This window comes from Diplotaxodon limnothrissa, linkage group LG8 (genome assembly GCF_057381915.1).
Source record: "Diplotaxodon limnothrissa isolate DT_005_m linkage group LG8, D_limnothrissa_male_GT1.1, whole genome shotgun sequence".
NCBI lineage: Eukaryota > Metazoa > Chordata > Actinopteri > Cichliformes > Cichlidae > Diplotaxodon > Diplotaxodon limnothrissa.
The window spans coordinates 11,953,525-11,972,885 of NC_140603.1; the positions used below are offsets into that span (position 1 = coordinate 11,953,525).

Sequence of the window (19,361 nt, forward strand, 5' to 3'; positions counted from 1 at the left end):
CTGCCGTGATTGTTATAAAAACATCTGGATTAGAACTACAGCAGCATCTGGAGTCCACAGCAGTTTCCTAACTCACATGATGATAAGACAACAGTCAGCTTGGACAAAACATTATTAGCTTAACAGTTGTTTAATGTGTGAGTGCATTTAGCACCTTGCAGCTTCTGGTCCCTCTTTCCATCCCGTTAAAGGTTGTGAGGAAGGAGTAAAGCCGCCTCAACACATCTGTGTGTGTTAGTTTATCTCCCCTCCGTCCATTTTGGGCAAGAGCAGATTAGTCAGAATCCACCAGCTGCTGGGGAAGTGGGTGAAACTGTGCCACACAGTGCCCTAATACAGTTACGTAAATCTGAACAGTAAGAGGTAGGGTTCAACTTGCAGGGCACTTGACCTCAAGAGACTGCAAATAAAAGGGCTCCCACTGGGCCTTTATGCTGGTTTCCAACTTGTGTTTTGGGACACAGAACTGCTTTTTTCATTCACTAAATCAGAGCTGATCTAATGCGTCTCTCCAATGTTGGTTTTTACTTGTATCATTTTACAAGTTTGTTGGTGGTGGCCGTGTTATGTGAAAAAGCGCAATGCTGTTGCGACACACAAAGGCCATATGCGGGGATGGAGGTGGGGGGTGAACGACAGAAAACATCCCCCCTCACTATTCATCTCAGGGTTGCATAAGTAACTTTCAAAGCAGCTTGAGAAGACATCACAGGGAGCGTTGTGGCTCAGTTTCAGTGGCTGACAGTAGGCTCTTTGGAGGGTGACGCTGGAGAGAGATTACATTCTGAATACTGCTTCACAGAATGAGTGGAGCTTTTTTATGTTTGTTTCTGCTTTAAAGGGATCTTACCATATTTAAATTACCCCTTTTTTTACTATCATGCACAGATTTTTCTGTTTCCATAAATGCATTCATATCAGGGCCAAAAAGCATATAGATCCAAGCCTGAGTTGCCCTAGTTTGTGCAACATTTGGGGAAGAAAGTCTGTCTTGTCTATTTTTGCATGCTTCTAAAAAACCTTCAGTATGTGGAGCGACAGCTATGGGAGACATGCTTACTTGGCTGTGATTCAGGCTCACTGGTCTTCAGATTAATGTAGGTTTCCACAGCTCTTCAGAGCTCAACTAAGCGGCATTCACACATTAATGCGCAGTTGGCATCAGTAAGCAGTTTCTTTGGAAATTACGCACTAGCACAGAAAAGATGCCCTTCCTCATTCTCTACAGCTCAGACCCTGACTGCTTTCATTTGTTCTGCCCTTGAGGCTTAGTGATGTAGCTGACCGTGTCTTTTTTTATTCTTTTTCAGTGACACATAAGTGCCTCGGCCTGGAAATGTAAAGTCAAGAAATGGCAGAAGGTGGTAAAAATGGAGAGAGAGGAAGCGAGGACAAAGGTGGAGCAGGTGGCAGATCTCCCGAGGAACCCCACGGTCTCTCCTCAGTGGGTGCCACCTCCCTCGGGACAAAGAGGCATCTCCCCCGAGGGATTGTGATCCAGCTAACAGGGACTGAAGGAGAGTGGGACAGCCTGGATGAGAGTGAGTTCATCTTCTCCCTTGAGCATGATGAGGACTACCCTGCTATATCGCTCTCAAAGGAGAAACATTTTTCTGTCGAGGATGACAGAGGGGTGAAGTCCGAAGAGTTCCATGTCCCTCTGTCTCCCTCAACGCCAGGTTCCCTGGGGAACTGTTCTGGTTCTCTGGGCCCAAGCTTCCTCTTGCCTGGCCCGCCCTCACCCACCCACCGACCCTTAGCGAGCCTGGTCAAGTCTCTGTCCACAGAGCTGGATCTGAAAGAGAGCTCCACCCTCAAACCCAGACCTTTTCTCAGCCTCGTCAAGTCAATCTCCACAGAGCTTTCCCGCTCAGAGCCCGAGGTGTCGCAGTCCAAATCAGACTCCCGACTTAACCTCCACCTGTGGAAGCAGCTGACACAACCGAAAACCCGCAGCAATGGGGACTCTCGGACTGCTCCCCCATCTCCTAGTTCGCTTTCCCCAAGCGGAGACAGCCTGAAAGGTGGTTTCTTCAAAATGGAACTGGAGGACACCAAGAGGAAGCTCACTGAGGTTGTGCACGAACCTTTGAGCAGCATGTTCAGTAAGATCAGGAGGGAAGAAAGCTCAGGCAGCCCCAAACAGCAGTGTAAGAACCAGGGAACTCACCAGATCAGCTCCAGAGGTTTGGGGCGGGAAAGTAGCACAGACACTGTTCTGTCCGAGTCTCCTGTGAGAAGCGCCAGGAAAACAGATGCTGATGTTTTTTCTGTCTTTGAGTGGCCTTCTGTAAGACATCTCGGGAGAACTCAGCACTGCCCCTGCCCGGTGCATCACCACGTGCAGCAACACAGGGATGAGGAGCTGGAAATATGTACAGATGGTGATATGATGCAAGTGTTTGCCATCGAAACTCATAAGCAGGCGAGGAGGTTGCCTGGTTCTCAGGCTCTAACAGCACCCACGACCTCTCCCGTTCCACAGCCCCCTCACCCTCTGCCACGAATGAGTTTATTTTGTGTGGCAGTGCTTTCATACGGCTACTTTATCCTACCTCTCAGTCCATACTTCTCTGGCCTGGCTCTGGGATTAGCACTGGGCTTCTTGCTAGGGCTTTGGCTCATTCGGATGGGTTCCTCCAGGTCTAGCAACTCAGTCCATACCTATAGACCGCCACAGACGCTGTTGGGAGAAGGGATTCTGACAGGTGGCATTGTAAGCACTGAGCCTGACACACTCAAGGTAAATGGATGAGTCATCAACGATGAAAATGTCACTTTTATTTTCAGACACCTCTGTTCAGCTCCAGTACTCACACATTTTTAGTTTGTCATAAAAATGCCTGGGAATCAAGTGCGTTATGGCACTTGAAGGTGCCATAACGCACTTGAAGGTGCCATAATGCTCAACAGATACAGAATTGAATTTCTTTGTTTTCCTCATTCTCCAACTCACAGGGAACGGGGTTAAAAATGAGACTAGACCCGACAGCCAGTTGAAGTGTTAGAAAAAGGCTGGCAAAAGGGAGAACTAAGTAGTCCTGGATGAAAATTTTGAGGATTTATTTTACATTTTTGTTCATCAATCAGTGATCTTTACATATACCCCACATTGCACCTGTTTATAGTCTTTATACTATGAGCTCAACTGGCTCTATTTTTGATTCAGAGGCTGTTAAGCTGAACAATTTTCCACCAAATGTTTGAAAACTGGCAAAAGCAAATGTATATATACTGTACATTGGCTTTTCCATTTTCTGCACTTATTAGCAAGAAAGTTCTTGGATTGAAGCTCTTAGTCATCTGCGGCCTTTCTGTCTGTCCCACCTTCCCTGGTATGGGTTATTTTTCAGGCTCAGATATGCATGTTACATCGACTGGAGATTTTAACTCTCTGAATTATAAGTTACTGTAGGTAATAACTCTAGTTCTGACTCTCAACTTAACCTAACTCTGTTTTTGAGATAGTCAAACGTTTTTTTTAAAAGGGAAGTAGTTTTTAATTTGTGTCAGGATGGTCATTTTCTTTGTTTGTTCCTTAACTGTCAAGACACAGATTTTTTTTAAAAGCAACCCAAAAACTATTCTAATTACATAGGTAGAGTTAAGGTTAGGGTTCGGTACTGCTGCTGAAAACTTTGATCTCAGAGGTTTAAATTGGCCATAGGCGTGAATGTGAGAGTTTGTGGGGCTACGTCTACACTAGCCCGGATAAATTTGAAAACGGCGTATACGTCTAAAAACGCTCTGCGTCCACACTATCGTTTTCATTCATTTTCACAGAGTTGTGTGTCCACATTGAAACGGCCGAAAACGCTTACGTTCCAGTACTGCGCATGCGTGAAATGCCAGACGATTCGACCTGCGTCATTTCTGTCTGCCATTTATTTACTTTTTGGCTCTTTGAAACTTTGCGGCAAAATGTCGAGGAAAAGTTTTTTAAATGGACTCACAATGAGGTGGAGTTGTTGCTGCGAGTAACCAAAGTACAAAGTTGCAAAAGTGAGTGAGAATTAAAGAATTTGAAGAAAAGCTATGTGGAGCATGTTCAGACTGATATTAATCTTTAATAGGGCTGTCAAAATTGAGAGCAAACAAAACAACTGCTGTCTAATGCCCTCCGCTATCTTAGTTTAATTGGTCACATGACTGCATCACATGACTAAAATGTCTAATTTACGAAAAGACTCCGAGTTCGCTGTCCACACTGCGATGCAAAAACTGAGTTTTCAAATGGATCCGCTTTGGAGAGTGTTTTCAAAATACTCTGTTTTCCTTGACCAAAAACGCCGTCTCAGGCCAAAACGGAGAGAAAAAGATGCGGTTTAAAACGAAAATGTATTAGTGTGGACGTGGGTCTCTGTGTGTCAACACTGTGATGGAGTGGCAATCTCTCTTGGGTGTAAAGTCATTTCTATCCAGCTTTGACAGGTTTTGTCTGCCTGTGACCTTGAATTTGATAAGTGTTCAAAAGAATGAATTGAACAAATACTGTTGTATAAATATTATGTGGAGATGGGATCAAGAGTTACTGCAAAATAGGGCATTAATAGTCTCAGAACAAATTCTGATTTTTGACCCCCCTGTGCACAGAGAGCTGAAACAGGTTCATATTGTAGTGCACAAAGTTTTTTCATGTTGGCATGTTCCTACTCTGTAAACAAACTTCAGTTTTGTCTAAAATGTTCACATGAAGCAGATGGATGGAAACATGTACCTTAGTATGGTCACAGTGGGATTATGGCTATTTCAAAATGTTTACCTCTTATACGAATGAAAATTTACTAATTTCTGAATTCACTTTAAAAAGCTTGTTAAAAAATTCCTCCAAGTAAACTTCAGCACCCAGAGTATGCCAAGTAGTTGTTATTAGTCTTCACTGCTGCTCACTTGGTCCAAAATAACAATGTCATGCTGGCGAGTCGCTTCAGCAGGTCTGACTGTTTTGTTCTCAGATTAAAGCTTCTGAATGTGGCGTGCTACTACCGTACACGAGGATCCTGGAACACAATTAAAACCATCAATAATGAAAAGTGCTGGAGCCGCAGTGATAATTGCTGTTCTGCTCCTGGCTTAGCTTGACACGGGGCAACCAGGGAGGACTACACCACCCAGACACTGTCAGCTCCAGAGGCAATTAGTGGGAAATACAGACTGGAATAAGCTGTAATTTGTCAGGATGGAGACTAGGGATGGAGAAGAGTGGAAAACAATGTTTGCTGTCTCGCTATTGAGCTACTTCCCTTTTTTGGCCATTAGCAGTTGGGTATCAGTTTGAAAGCAATTAAAACGTGAAAGCTGGGGAGGTTTGTGAGGCAGTCTCAGAGGTCATAGGGTGACTCTGCTTTAAATTATTAAATTACTGTGTGTAATGTACCAGTTAGTTGACTGGAACTTTAAAGTGGAGTGCACAAACAGTTAATGAGGTACTTTTGTTTGTTGCCTTAAATTAAATCTGGAAGTCTGCACTTCAATCGCACATTGAGTATTTGTAAAGGTGAAATAAGATAAAGCATATCTTTAAAAATCAAGAGAGTTGAATATAATTTGCCTAGTTTGGTCCCGAGACATCAGCTCTCACTGAAACCTTCACTGACAAATAAAGCGTTTAAAATGCACCTTTACTTTTCGCTCTCCACATCACATCTCAGTCTGATTACAAAGATCAGGATTTTCACGGCTGGAACAATTTGAGATGAAGTGTTTACTTCTCACTTGAATGTGCATAAAAACCCCTAGTGTTGATTTTAAATCACCTCTTACTTTCTTTCTTTTCAGGGCTGGATGAATGAGATATTTGATTACGACCCAGAAACCAGCCATCTAGGTCTGACTCACTCTGTGTTTGCCACCCTGGAGGGATCGTGTCTCCGTCTGGAAACGCCACGATCGAACATCAGCCGCAGGGCCACGTATGACGAGAGATTCCACGAGCCCACCTTTGTCAAGTCACGCTGCTATCAGCTGGCAAATAGCAAAGTATGAGAACTCGCTAAGTAATAGTGTTAAATGAAAGGTTTTACTGTATCTGAGGCCCCACTGGCTGAAATGAAATATTTGATTTTGAAATTAACTCTCAAGATTAAAATAAACTGTTTACGTTCCCCGTTTAACAGTTTTGCTTCAACGCCATTGAACTCTGCTTGCTTTTCCCAAAGGTATTCCTGCTGCCATCTGTGTTGGCGCAGAAGAGGATGTGGAACCCAAAGTATCCCATCTGCATCCAGCTAACCAGGGGGGCAAAATCTCAGGAGGATGAGGGGGGAAGGCGGGAGGAGAGGCGAGGATCGGAGTCCGGAGCCGAATCAGCCAGTCCAAAACCAAGATCCTCCAAATATGACCATGAGCTTCCCACCGTTCTTTACCTCTTCGGCCGTACGGGAAGAGAGAAAGAAGAGTGGTTCCATCATTTCCTGTTTGCATCCATGGACACAGAAAGGGAAAAGGAGAGAAACAGACAGAGCAAATATGTCTCCTGCACAAAGGGTATGACACATTGTTAATGCATTAGGAATCTGTAATATATGAGTGGAATATGGATTACGTGCTCTGGCAATCCATTTCAAGCGAACATGCAATAAAAAACAGAGACCAGCCTTGTTTTGGGGAAACTTGAAACGGTTTTACTACAAATATTCTTAAATCAAATCTGTTATTTCATCATGCTTCTGTTACACTTCCCTCTTCCACTGGCAGCTTTATTCATCCGAAATCCGCGGCACTAAAAGTATCTGTCATGCTGCGCTCTTGGGAAAGGCTGGTTTTTTAATCTAAACGGTCATTTTAGTAAATTCAAATAGAGTAATAGTTGAAATAATCATGCATGATTATTCCTGTGTCTGAGGAGCTGAGAATACTATTAGCGCTGTCTCTCCTGTACTGTTCTAGTAAAAACCTGAAGCTAGGAGATGACTAGCATAGCTTAGCATAAATGCACTGTCGTACAGGGGCAACACTGCCCCTAGCTTTGTCGTAGTGGTCTCACCTACTATATACTCGGGAATCACAGAATACAAGAACATATCGGAAAAGTGTTCATCAATACTCCCACACCACAGGATGATTCAGGGTTCAAACCACAGACTGTATATCAAAGATGGACAGACACTATTTTTTGTGAACTCCAGTTTTGAAAGCGCAACTTGAGTAGTTTGGCTATTTTTTTGGTTTAGGGGGGAAGGGTGGACCCGACTAAGAAATTGTTGATACTACACCCAAAATGATGTTTTATTCTAAATGAGAACATTATTGATATACTGACTTCAAACTAGTGATTGAAGTCATGGATAAAGCAGTAGCGCTGCTGTCTTATATGTACAGTCGCCCCCTTTTGGTCATTAAAAAGATTGTAGGTATGAGGTATTTCCACTTTAGCTTCACTTTCACATCCTGAAAACTATGTCTGTCCGTTACATACTGTAGATATGATTAGAAACTAATGGTCAGCCAGGTTCCAGTGGAGTTTACATGGTCAACAGATTGTTCCTCAAAAACTGAAGATATATGCTTGCAAAGAATTTTCTTTCAGATACCATCATCTACAAGTCTGTCCATCAAAAACAGACTTCCAGCTGCCCTGTTCATGTGGAAAATATATTAGAGGATTAATGAGGAACTGCAACATAAGCGATGATATGATCACTATAAAAAAAAGCTTTCAGAAATTAAAACCCATAGTACAATATTTCTCACTCAAGATTTCCAAGGTGGATGTTGTGAAACTAGCCAAAGTAGCTTGCAAGTTATCCCTTGCTGAAAATGAGACAACTTGCAAGTTGCAAATAGCCCTTCTCCGCTAGTACCTAATCAGCTCGACATAACTTGGTTCTGGTCATTTTCCATTATAATCCAGAACCAGAACTTAATGTGCATGGGGTTGTTATAGCAACACGGCCGAGAGTATCACACGTATGTATAGTTGCATATATATGTACATATATTTAGTTTGTGATATTACTCTGCTCTTTTTTTGAAGTTTGTGTCCCAGTGACAGGTCGGCCACGCATTGACTGGGTAGAATTAGCCATTTAAATCCGTGTCTGTGTTGTTTATGTTTTTTGAATACAGTTTTCAAGAAATAAATCACTTTATTTTATATTTTATATAGAGAGAAGATTTATGATTGGGCATGAGATTTTCTGGTTTTAAAGTGGGTCGCTTTGCTCTGAAAAATTATCAGAGTTACTTTTTGTCAGAACTATGATTAAATGATCCTGTGTTCTCCCAGGTGACCAAACACAGCGCACCAGTGTACAGGTTAATGTCCCGAGCAGCAGAGGCTCCAGCAGAGTGGGCAGCAGTGACGAGGACGCCCCATCCACACCCCCATTCCCCATTATCTCCGGAGCGCCCTCCAGTAGCACCAGGGGCCTTTCTGTGCTCGACTACCCCAGTTATATGGCCCGTCTCCTGGTTACAGAGGAGCTGACCCCACTCTGTAGTCCTGGAGCCAGCAGCACAGATGTAAGCTTTACCATTACAAACTATACAGCCTTTAATTTGATCTAAACTTGTGTTTTCCTTGTCTTTATTTTTTTAAGTGTACCTGTGATCTAGCAGAGTACCCAGGGAAAAGCCAAACTGCCTGGGCTAACGCTCTACTCGGTCGGATCTTCTGGGATTTCCTGCGAGAGAAGCACTGGGCCGACGCCGTCTCCCACAAGATTCAGAAGAAACTCAGCAAAATTAGAGTGAGAGCAGTAGTGAAAGCTGCCGAGTCAGAAAGGTTAACCATAATTACACCACAGTTTTGCCCCCCTGTGATTTTAAATCATGCAATATTCTCTACAGCTGCCTTACTTTATGAATGAACTGACTCTGACTGAGCTGGATATGGGCAGCTCAATGCCGCAAATCACCGCTACCTCCAGACCAGAGGTTAACCCCAGAGGTGAGTGCAGAGAGGAGATTAAACACCGCAAAACATAAGGGCAACACAAAATGCAAAGAGATTTACACAAATACACAAACACAGCAAGCGATGACCTCAGCATCAGATCAGACACGGTTATCCTGTCGTAATCTTGTGGGGCAGGGCAACCATTACTCTGCAATTTGGGGCATATTTGCGTGTGTGTGTGTGTTTTGAAATCAGGCCGTTTGGCTGCTCCTAACGATGAGGGAAATTTAAGCTTATCAGCATGAATGTAGCTGTGTGACATCATGACTTTCCCCTTTTTCGATTTCTCCGCCTCCTTCGCCGTTACGCAACCGTGTGTCAACAGCTTTTGCTGTTTTCTGTCCTCCCCCACTTTTTCCCCCCACTCACCTCCTAAAGAGAATTAATAGTCTCTCGTAATTTACTATGAATTTAATTCCAAGCCTCGATAATCTCAATGAAAGCTGTTTAATCTGCCTACTAAGCAGCGTGTGTCCAGATTAGGCTGTCTCTAGCAGCATTTGTCTTAATTTTGGAGGTCTAGTTTTGACCTGTTTGGGGTGCCCTCTGCAGGCCTGTGGGTGGAGCTTCAGCTGGTTTACACTGGTAACCTGCAGATGACCCTGCAGACCAAGTTCAACCTGTCCAAGCTGGGTAAAGATGGCGGTCAGGAGACAGTGCACTGTATGACGGAAACCGGTAGCCCACGGTCAGTGCTGCACACATGTCCATTCGCACAGTGACACGTGACGCATCCCTGTAATCTTATAGAGTTACCTATCTATAGATATATTCTTACATATCACACACTTTCTTAAACAAGATGCTGTTTAAAATGTAATAGCCAGTGATGTCTGTGGATAATCTCCTTAATTAGCTACCTTACTGACTTTGTTTTCATATTCCAGTAACCCCCACAGAGCAGTGTATTAATTGCATCCTCATCTCTAATGCACTAATCACCGCGGGGGTGAAATTCACAAAGACAGATACATCCTGACTTACCTACTGAGCTGCCTCCTATTTTTAAATTCTGTCATGTATTATTATTTTAAAAAAAGCTAATAGTGTTTTTATCATCTGTAATGCATATTTCATCATGTTGCCTTGCCCAAGTAGCACGAGCAATGTAAAAAATAACAGTAAACATGGGTTTTTCATTCTAATCCTTTCTATTGCACGCACGCACACACCTACACATCTCTCTCCCTTGATCCCTTCTGCTTTCTGATCTACAGAGCCGCACATTATAATGATTAGACCTTCTTGTCATAAACCCACAGGGATTAAAGTCCAGGCAAAGCTTCACATTAGCCGTCTTTGTGCTGCATCTAAAGCTAAAAGTCAAGATAGCAAAGCTGCAGATATGTTCACTAATAGCAGATGCAAAATTGGCTCCTGCACATGTACGTCCCCAGTTCTGGAAAAGTTGGAACGCTGTGTGAAGTGTACATAGAAACAGAATGATTCGCAAATCGCAGAAAGCGACATTTTAATCAGAATAGAACAGGATATTTTAAGAAACATATTTGCTCTTTTTTCATTTGTTGGCATGAACACACCTCACAAACAGGGGTGGGGGCAACGAAACGAAGTGGTACTAAAAAGAAATAGCTGGAGGAACATTTTGCAACAAATTAGAGTAACTGGCAACAGGTCAGTAACACGATTAGATAGAAAACGAACATCTTAAAGATGCACAGATCCTCAAAAGTAAAGATAGGCAGAGGTTCGCCAGTCTGGAAAAAAATGTGTGTACAAATTATCAAAACAATGTTCCTCAACACAAAATTGCAAGGACTGACTATCGCATCCTGTACAGTACATAATATCATGAAAGGATTCAGTTTGCATGTATTGGATGCTGTGATCTTTGTCCCTCAGGCAGCATTGCATTAAAAACAGTCACGATTCACTTCATGGGATCAGAAACACTCCCAGAAATCACTGTTTGTGAACACAGTTCACCATATCAACCACAAATGTAGGTTAAAGCTCTGTCGTGCAGTAAATATGTCATATATGAACATGATCCAGAAACATTGCTATATAGTCTGGACCAAAGTCATTTTAACACTTACATCACCACGGACTGCCATTTGGCTTTTTCTACCTTTAAAACCTGGAGAGCAGCCAAATGGCTTTTAGCTAAGCTTTAGCTTCAGCCAAGTGGAAGCTAAATTGGCTAGTCATTCATATGTATATTAGGTTGTTAGCTGGGAATTCTGGAGGGAGGGGAGTGGGGGTGTGTGGATGAGGGGGTGGGGGAGCTGCTAAAAGCTGTGAACTTCCTTTTGTGTTTCATCTTGATGCATTCTCAATCATCCAGGGAAATAAATCTCCAAAAGTCACCAACTTGGAGTGTTTCAGTTTGCCGTCTTAGGGAGAAATCAACACACATGGGTGTATGTCCTTTGTTGCTGAGATTTATTGATAAAAACAGTACAAAAAACCAACCATTTGTACACTGTTACACCCCGGCCTAGGCAACCGGGGTGCAACGCAGAAAAACAAAAATAAGGAAAAATAAACCACAAAAATCATCCCAAAACGAAAGTATCGACCACTATTTTCTTTAAAGCAAAATATGATATTTATTTACATCACAACACAAGGCGCCAAACTATTTACAACGGGGGGGAAAAAGATCGCGACCATGACATACTGACACACAGGGCTTAAATACATGGAGGGAACAATCAGGGAATGGACCACAGGAGGGAAACACAGCTGGGGCAAATTAGAACTGACGAGACAGGGCAAAACGTAAACTGAAAACACTAAGATAACACAGACTTTCAAAGTAAAACAGGAAACACATAACAGTCACGCCAAAAGCAACACACCGACAACACCGAAACGTAACATTTCCCCCCACCCAAAAATCAAACATGTAACCCCAAGTGAAATGTTTGATCAAACAAACGAAGGCTGAAGTGAAGGCAGACGAAGCTGATGGAGGCTGGAGCGGTCCCACGGATCCTCCAGCGAAGGCGGATGAAGGCTGGAGCGGTCCCACGGACCCTCCAGCGAAGGCAGACGAGCAGCCCACCAGCTGCACACACGGACACGCAGCCCACCAGCTGCACACACGGACACGCAGCCCACCAGCTGCACACACGGACACGCAGCCCACCAGCTGCACACACGGACACGCAGCCCACCAGCTGCACACACGGACACGCAGCCCACCAGCTGCAGAAGGCTGGAGCGGTCCCTCGGATCCTCCAGCGAAGGCGGATGAAGGCTGGAGCGGTCCCACGGACCCTCAAGCAGACGACGAAGGCTGAGGCGGTCCCTCGGACCCTCCAGCAGACGACGAAGGCTGAGGCGGTCCCTCGGACCCTCCAGCGGAGGCAGATGAAACTGATGGAGGCTGGAGCGGTCCCACTGACCCTCCAGCAGACGACGAAGGCTGGAGCGGTCCCTCGGACCCTCCAGCGAAGGCGGATGAAGGCTGGAGCGGTCCCACGGACCCTCCAGCGACGACAAAGGCTGGGGCGGTCCCACGGACCCTCCCCCCCGGCGAAGGCGGATGAAGGCAGACGAAGGCTGAAGCGGTCCTCGGACCCTCCAGCGAAGACAGAAGGCCGAAGCTGTCCCTCCTTCGGACCCTCCAGCGATCCCGGACGAGCCCCCATATGTTACACCCCGGCCTAGGCAACCGGGGTGCAACGCAGAAAAACAAAAATAAGGAAAAATAAACCACAAAAATCATCCCAAAACGAAAGTATCGACCACTATTTTCTTTAAAGCAAAATATGATATTTATTTACATCACAACACAAGGCGCCAAACTATTTACAACGGGGGGGGAAAAAGATCGCGACCATGACATACTGACACACAGGGCTTAAATACATGGAGGGAACAATCAGGGAATGGACCACAGGAGGGAAACACAGCTGGGGCAAATTAGAACTGACGAGACAGGGCAAAACGTAAACTGAAAACACTAAGATAACACAGACTTTCAAAGTAAAACAGGAAACACATAACAGTCACGCCAAAAGCAACACACCGACAACACCGAAACGTAACAACACATATTTACAAATAATAATAAAAAGTGAGTGAGTACATTTCAACATTATACCAGTGGTCTGATTGATGCCACAATGGAGCAAATCGAGCAAAGACTGATAAGTTCGCTGCAATTTCCAGTGTGTGGGGATCATTGGTCACCAACTGCATCACGTGCTACAACCCTGGTCTACATATCACCGTTGATGAACAGCTTTTCCCATCAAAGACTCGGTGCTGTTTCCTGCAGTATATTGCAAGTAAACCTGACAAGTTTGGGATCAAGTTTTGGGTGGCTTGCGACCTAAAATCCAAGTACATTTGCAATGTCTTCCCATATCTTGGCAAGGACCCCAATCGTCCCACTGGGGAGAGACTTTCTGAAAATGTAGTAATGAGGCTGATGGAACCATTCCTAGACAAGGGCAGAAATGTTACCACGGACAATTTTTTCACATCGCTTTCACTTGCGCAAAAACTTCTTAGACTGAAAACCACCATCCTCGGCACAGTCAACAAGATTCGCAGGGAAATTCCTCAATCCACTAGTGGATTGGCTAGTCATTCATATGTAAATGTGGTGGAGCTTGCAAGAGAGTTGGCTCACTCTCATGTAGCTGAGAAGAAGGCAAGAAAAGAACAGTTGCTTCACACCTAGTCCTGGAAAAAGAGCCATGTGTCAGGTCAAACACAAATGCAAGAACAATCATGCCACTGTGCGATGTGTTCACTGCTACAGATACACATGTGGTAAATGCAGACTACAGATACCATGGCAGTGCCAGGATTGTGAGTGATTGCTGAAAATGTTGAAATGTACTCACTCACTTTTTATTATTATTTGTAAATATGTGTACAAATGGTTGGTTTTTTGTACTGTTTTTATCAATAAATCTCAGCAACAAAGGACATACACCCATGTGTGTTGATTTCTCCCTAAGACGGCAAACTGAAACACTCCAAGTTGGTGACTTTTGGAGATTTATTTCCCTGGATGATTGAGAATGCATCAAGATGAAACACAAAAGGAAGTTCACAGCTTTTAGCAGCTCCCCCACCCCCTCATCCACACACCCCCACTCCCCTCCCTCCAGAATTCCCAGCTAACAACCTAATTTACATATGAATGACTAGCCAATTTAGCTTCCACTTGGCTGAAGCTAAAGCCTAGCTAAAAGCCTACCAGCCATTTGGCTGGTGGTGGGTTTTAAAGGTAGAAAGGTAGAAGCCTGGGACTCCTAGTTTAATTGGATCGAGGCAAACTGAAAACTGTTCTGTGGTCAGATTAATCAACATTTTAAATTATTTTAATAACAATAATGGATTGCATTTATATATCGCTTTCTAGGCACCCAAAGCGTTTTACAATTCCACTATTCATTCACTCACACACTGGTGCAGGCAAACCACAGTTGTAGTCACAGCTGCCCTGGACACAACGACCAGGACAGAGAGAGCTGGGGGATCGAACCTTCCGGGTACAGATGAGCTTCCCAACCCCCTGAACTATGGTCACCCTATGTTTTGTTGGGAAACATGGATGTCACATAGTCTGGACTAAAGAGGAGAGGGAGGATCCAGCTTGATATCCGTGCTCTGTTCAAAAGCCTGCATCCTTGCATATTTCATATTTCTGCAAGACAAATGCTAAACCGCATATTGCATGGCTTCATGGTAGAATAAAAACCTCCTCATTTCCCAGATGTTTATGGGCTGTTGTTAAAAAAAAAGAAAGCGGTGATGCTACATAGTGGTAAACATGGTCTTTTTTCTCATTTTTTGAGATGTTTTACTGCCATCAAATTCAAAATGAGCCAATAAAATGCGATGTTTTCTCAGTTCAAAAAGTTTGTTCTCTGTTTTGCTTTGATTAAATTCAGGTCTATGAGATCACATCATTTAATTCTATCGTCCCATTGTCCCAAGCATTTAATTCTAAATCTAATGTCTCAATGTTTTAACACTTGAGATTGTATCCATGGTGATATAAGTGAGTGTTTCAAGCACTGAATTGCCTCAGAAATGTTTTTTGAATACTTGTATTATGCCTGTGTCAGTACCTAACTTGCCTGCCTGTTTATCCTCCCAGCTGCAGGCCGATCCTCAGTGTGTTGGCCGACAGTGATGAGGAGTCCTCCAGCGCTGGTTCATCTGACGAGGAGGAGCCGCTTCTCTCTGAGCCTCAGGGTCCGGTGGGGGAGAAGGGATGCCCACCAGCTACAGAAGGGTAAATTTTGAATGATTCATGTCATCCATTCATGGAAAATATATCCTACTTTTGCATCATGCTTAGTAAGAGCTAAAAAAAAAGTTGCAGCAATGACATTATATTACTTTTGTGGAATGATCAGCAATAACGGCTTCTAAAAGGAACGTTTCAGTAAGAAGTGTGAAAGAAAGTGTTACTTCCACCCTGCTATCTTGCAAATGCTCTTTTTTTAAACCGTGCTGACATCACACCCCAGATGGCTGCTGCTCTCATTTACATTTCGAGGCTCTCGTCTCCTCAAAATTCTGACTCGTAGGATCACACAAACGCTGTCGTTTCGTCTCCTCTAATCCTCTCTAACAGGACAGGGGGTGGCAAGACTGGAAGGAAGATTTTGAGATTTGTGGACAAAATCGCCAAATCCAAGTACTTCCAGAAGGCGACAGAAAACGAGTTCATTAAGAAGAAGTTCGAGGAGATGTCCAACACGCCCCTGCTGCTCACTGTCGAGGTTCAAGAATTGTCAGGGACTCTGGTTGTCAACATCCCGCCGCCCCCTACAGACAGGATATGGTACGAAAAGACACGCCGCTGCCTTAGAGCTGGAACGAGGCACAAGCAGCCCTTCAGTGTTGATCCAGATTATTTCTTTCTGCATATAAACATGTAGACTAATTCAGAAGCCCTTCAAAACCATGTTGGATCAAAGTGTTCAGGCCCAGTAAGAAGATCAGTCGCTATAGCTTATTCAATAACCACATTAAAGATTAAAGAGGATTGAGCAATTCAGATAAACATGTATGTGCTGATAGGGCTTTGGAGGCTTTGGACCATTATGAGTGCAAGTGTTTAAATAGCAAAAAACATACAATTGCGTATGCATGTGTTGTGATTAATAGTTTGAAAACAGTTTAAAGCATCCAAATATTAACAATGAATCAAGCGAACATGAAACGGCATCAAAGGCGTAATTCCACTCACTGGTCACTTCATTTATTATACCTTGATCTTCACACCAGCTCACCAAAATTGGACAACAGAAAACTGGAAAACACAGCCAGGTGTGATGTGTCCTGATTTCTGCTGCAACATTTAGACGGTAGAGTGAAAACTTTGTGTAAACAGCATCATAGCATGGATCCATCCTGCCTTATATCAACAGTTCAGGTGCTGCTGCTGGTGTAATACTGAGGCAGAGATTATTTGGCACACTTTGGGCTCCTTAGTATCAAGTGAGCATTGTTTAAATGACAAAACATTGTTGCTGTTCATGTCCATCGCTTTGTGACCACAGTGTAGTCGTCTTCTGGCGATTGCGTCCACGTCACAAAGCAACTTTGACAAATCTGCATTAACTATGTGATGCTATCGTGTCAAAATGGATACAAATATCAGAGAAACATTTCCAACACCTTGCTGAATATGTGTGTCATGAAGAAGCAAGGCAGTTTAAGGTGTAATAAAATGACCAGTGACTGTTAACCCTTTTTTGATATAAAAAAAAATAAAGCTAATGGAAGTGCCACCAATCGCTACTTGGGTTTGTCTTTAAAAAAAAAATGGTGACACCTTCTAGAGTAAGATTTTCTATATTTTGCATCTTTAAAAATTGACAGAATGAAGAGGTGACAAACAAGTTGAGCTTAAGATTGATAAGCTTTAGATTGGAACTAATGCAAAAGTTAAGAAAAACATAAAATGCGGAGAAAAAAAATATGGAGAACATGAACAAAAAATCTGATTTTACTCCAGGACGTCCTGATTAATTGATTTTCTTAAGATATAACACAGTATAAGTTTACATATATTCAAGGAAAAAAAACACTGTGAGATTTAAAAGACGTGGTTATGCTGCATGCCATAAGTGCACTTAACAAATTCTCAAAAACAAATCAGCTGTGTGATCTGTTTCTGACTCTCTGTGGAGTGACTCACTTTTCACTGCTTGCCAAAGGAACATTTATTTATTCGCCCGATAAATCTGTTCGAGCACTGAGGCTGTTTTGAAGCGCTCCAACAACGTGAGATCGAAATAGACCTGAAACATTCTCATACTTGTTATCATCTTGATGCATTTGAATATTTGAATGTCATCCGCAGGTACAGTTTCTGTGTACCACCAAAGCTGGATCTGCATGTCCGTCCTAAACTGGGGGAAAGGGAGGTGACTTTCTGCCATGTGACTGAGTGGATTGAAAGGAAACTGCAGGACGAGTTCCAGGTAGTCAAAAATCATTCGAATTCTGTGCTGCCATCAAATGTTTCTGATGCGTTTTCCTAGCTCACTCCTGCTTTTCTTCTTCAGAAAGTTTTAGTACTGCCAAACATGGATGACATCTACTTACCGCTGATGCAGTCCGGCGTGGACAGCACTCAAGCCTCAGAGTCCCAACAATCCCAAAGCTCCTCCACAGAATCCATAGAAAGGATCCCACCTGAGATCGCCGGGGCAGAATCAGACTAGTGCCACAGTGATAATAAAATAATGGAAAGCCGACCCTGTGAAGTGGATACATAACATGAAGCTAGTAGCTCTTAGGCAGACTCACTAACCTTAGTGTTTATGTCTGAACCAGGAGTTTCTATAAATTGCGTTTCACACTGTACGTGTTAAGATAACCGACCATGACTTAGAGATCTGCTTGTATCATCTAAAGGAGAATAACTGTCACAATGAATGCTATGGAGCAACTTGCAACTGTTTACATGTGAATGATCCATAGAAGATATATTTATTTATTTATTTAATTATCTGATGTTTACAATGTCCCTTTGGATAATAAGATGATGGTCATTATTAAATAAAGTTGGAAAATACTGAAAGCATCTCATCTTACTACAATACACAAAACGTGTGTGTGTGTGTGTGTGTGTGTAATGAACCATAGGAACATCAACAGTCCCTAGCATTAGGGGTGGTTAGTTATAAATAATAGAAATGTGTTAATTTATAACCAACCATTTTTTGTTGAATTCAGTCGTTTGCTGCTTAAAGGAAGCTGACATTTTTTCTAGTGATATATGATTTAACAGACGGTCCTTCTCCTGTACAGCGAAACGTCGCTCTGCACTGAAAAAAAGGGATTGGCCAACTCTTGGATTTACGTAAGCATCTTGCGTGTATTTAACATAAGTGCCTCATGCTTTAAAGTTAAGTGTAACTATATAGTGTAGAAACTACATGATATGCAGAGAGGCTAGATTAAATTGTTCATATCATGTTCGAGTGAAGTAAGTCAATAATTTACTGCGACACCGCACGGGATTTCAGTCTCGCACGCTTTGGATCGTGGTTTCAGGAAGGCATCCATCTCAGTCAAATCGAGCAACCGCCTCTAAGTAAATTGGGTGGTTGTTGCATTAAAAAAGTCTAACTTGTAATTTAAACACAATAATTTCATGTTTCTATGAATGTAATTAAATCATGAAGGATCTGTACGAAATTCAACAACTTAATTTGTTCTTGTTGAGATGACATGATACAATCTAGTAAGAGTGGTTAGTTGCTGAACTCATGAAATTCACAAGATCGCACGAGATGTCAAACTGCAGGAAAATCACTGGAGTTATAAGAGGCAGACAACTACACACACACGACATGTATGCTATTGCTATTTATTGTGGTTTAACCTGTCAAGGGCAAAAATGTACAAAAGAATTCTGCATCAAGCCTTGAAATCATAGCTTTCGTTAAGTCTGGATTGGTGGCATGGTAGTTAGTGCTGTTGCTTCACATTAAGAAGGTCCTGGGTTCAAATCCACAATCTGGCTAGTTTGCACTGGGTTCTCTCTGGGTATTCTGGTTTCTTCCCACAGTTAAAAGTCAAGCAGTTGTTAGAGTTAGGTTAATTGGTGATTCTAAATTACCCGTGAATGTAAGTGCAAATGGTGGTTTGTGATAGACTTGTGAGTTGTCCTGCCTTGTAACCTATCACTTCAGGGTTATTTCCCTGCACCAGAATAAGTTTAGGAGGATGGTAGCTATTGTAGATCCATTCAATTGTTATGGTAACCAGACTCTAGACTTTGAACATTATGTAGTATTTAAGTGACCAAGTAGTGCTGGGGTAAAAGTTATTGAATAGTGTTGAAATAAAATGACAAAATTGTGAAGGTGTTTCGAAAAAATGCGTCTCAACTGTTCCGATACTCCTGACACATATGGGATCACTACAGGTTTTCGCTTGGGCAGCGGTTGTCCTTCTCTCCTGGATCGGCTGGAGCTTTCTTTAGGTGCCTTTCCATGCATCA

The 19,361-nt window shown here is 43.0% G+C and overlaps 1 protein-coding gene across 2 annotated transcripts; it reads left to right on the forward strand.

Annotated features, from left to right (window-relative positions):
• The first annotated feature begins 1,351 nt into the window (after window positions 1-1,351).
• Window positions 1,352-17,574, forward strand: tex2l (testis expressed 2, like). Of its 2 annotated transcripts, none has more exons than XM_085360498.1 (11): window positions 1,352-2,743; window positions 5,779-5,979; window positions 6,159-6,486; window positions 8,228-8,490; window positions 8,541-8,690; window positions 8,791-8,890; window positions 9,452-9,587; window positions 14,991-15,128; window positions 15,474-15,683; window positions 17,211-17,331; window positions 17,416-17,574. In XM_085360498.1, the coding sequence occupies exons 1-11, from the start codon at window positions 1,352-1,354 to the stop codon at window positions 17,572-17,574; spliced, it is 3,198 nt and encodes a 1,065-aa protein (XP_085216624.1). The 2 variants fall into 2 exon arrangements, with proteins under 2 accessions (XP_085216624.1, XP_085216625.1); XM_085360499.1 differs by having other exon boundaries at window positions 8,228-8,463.
• The last annotated feature ends 1,787 nt before the right edge of the window (window positions 17,575-19,361 follow it).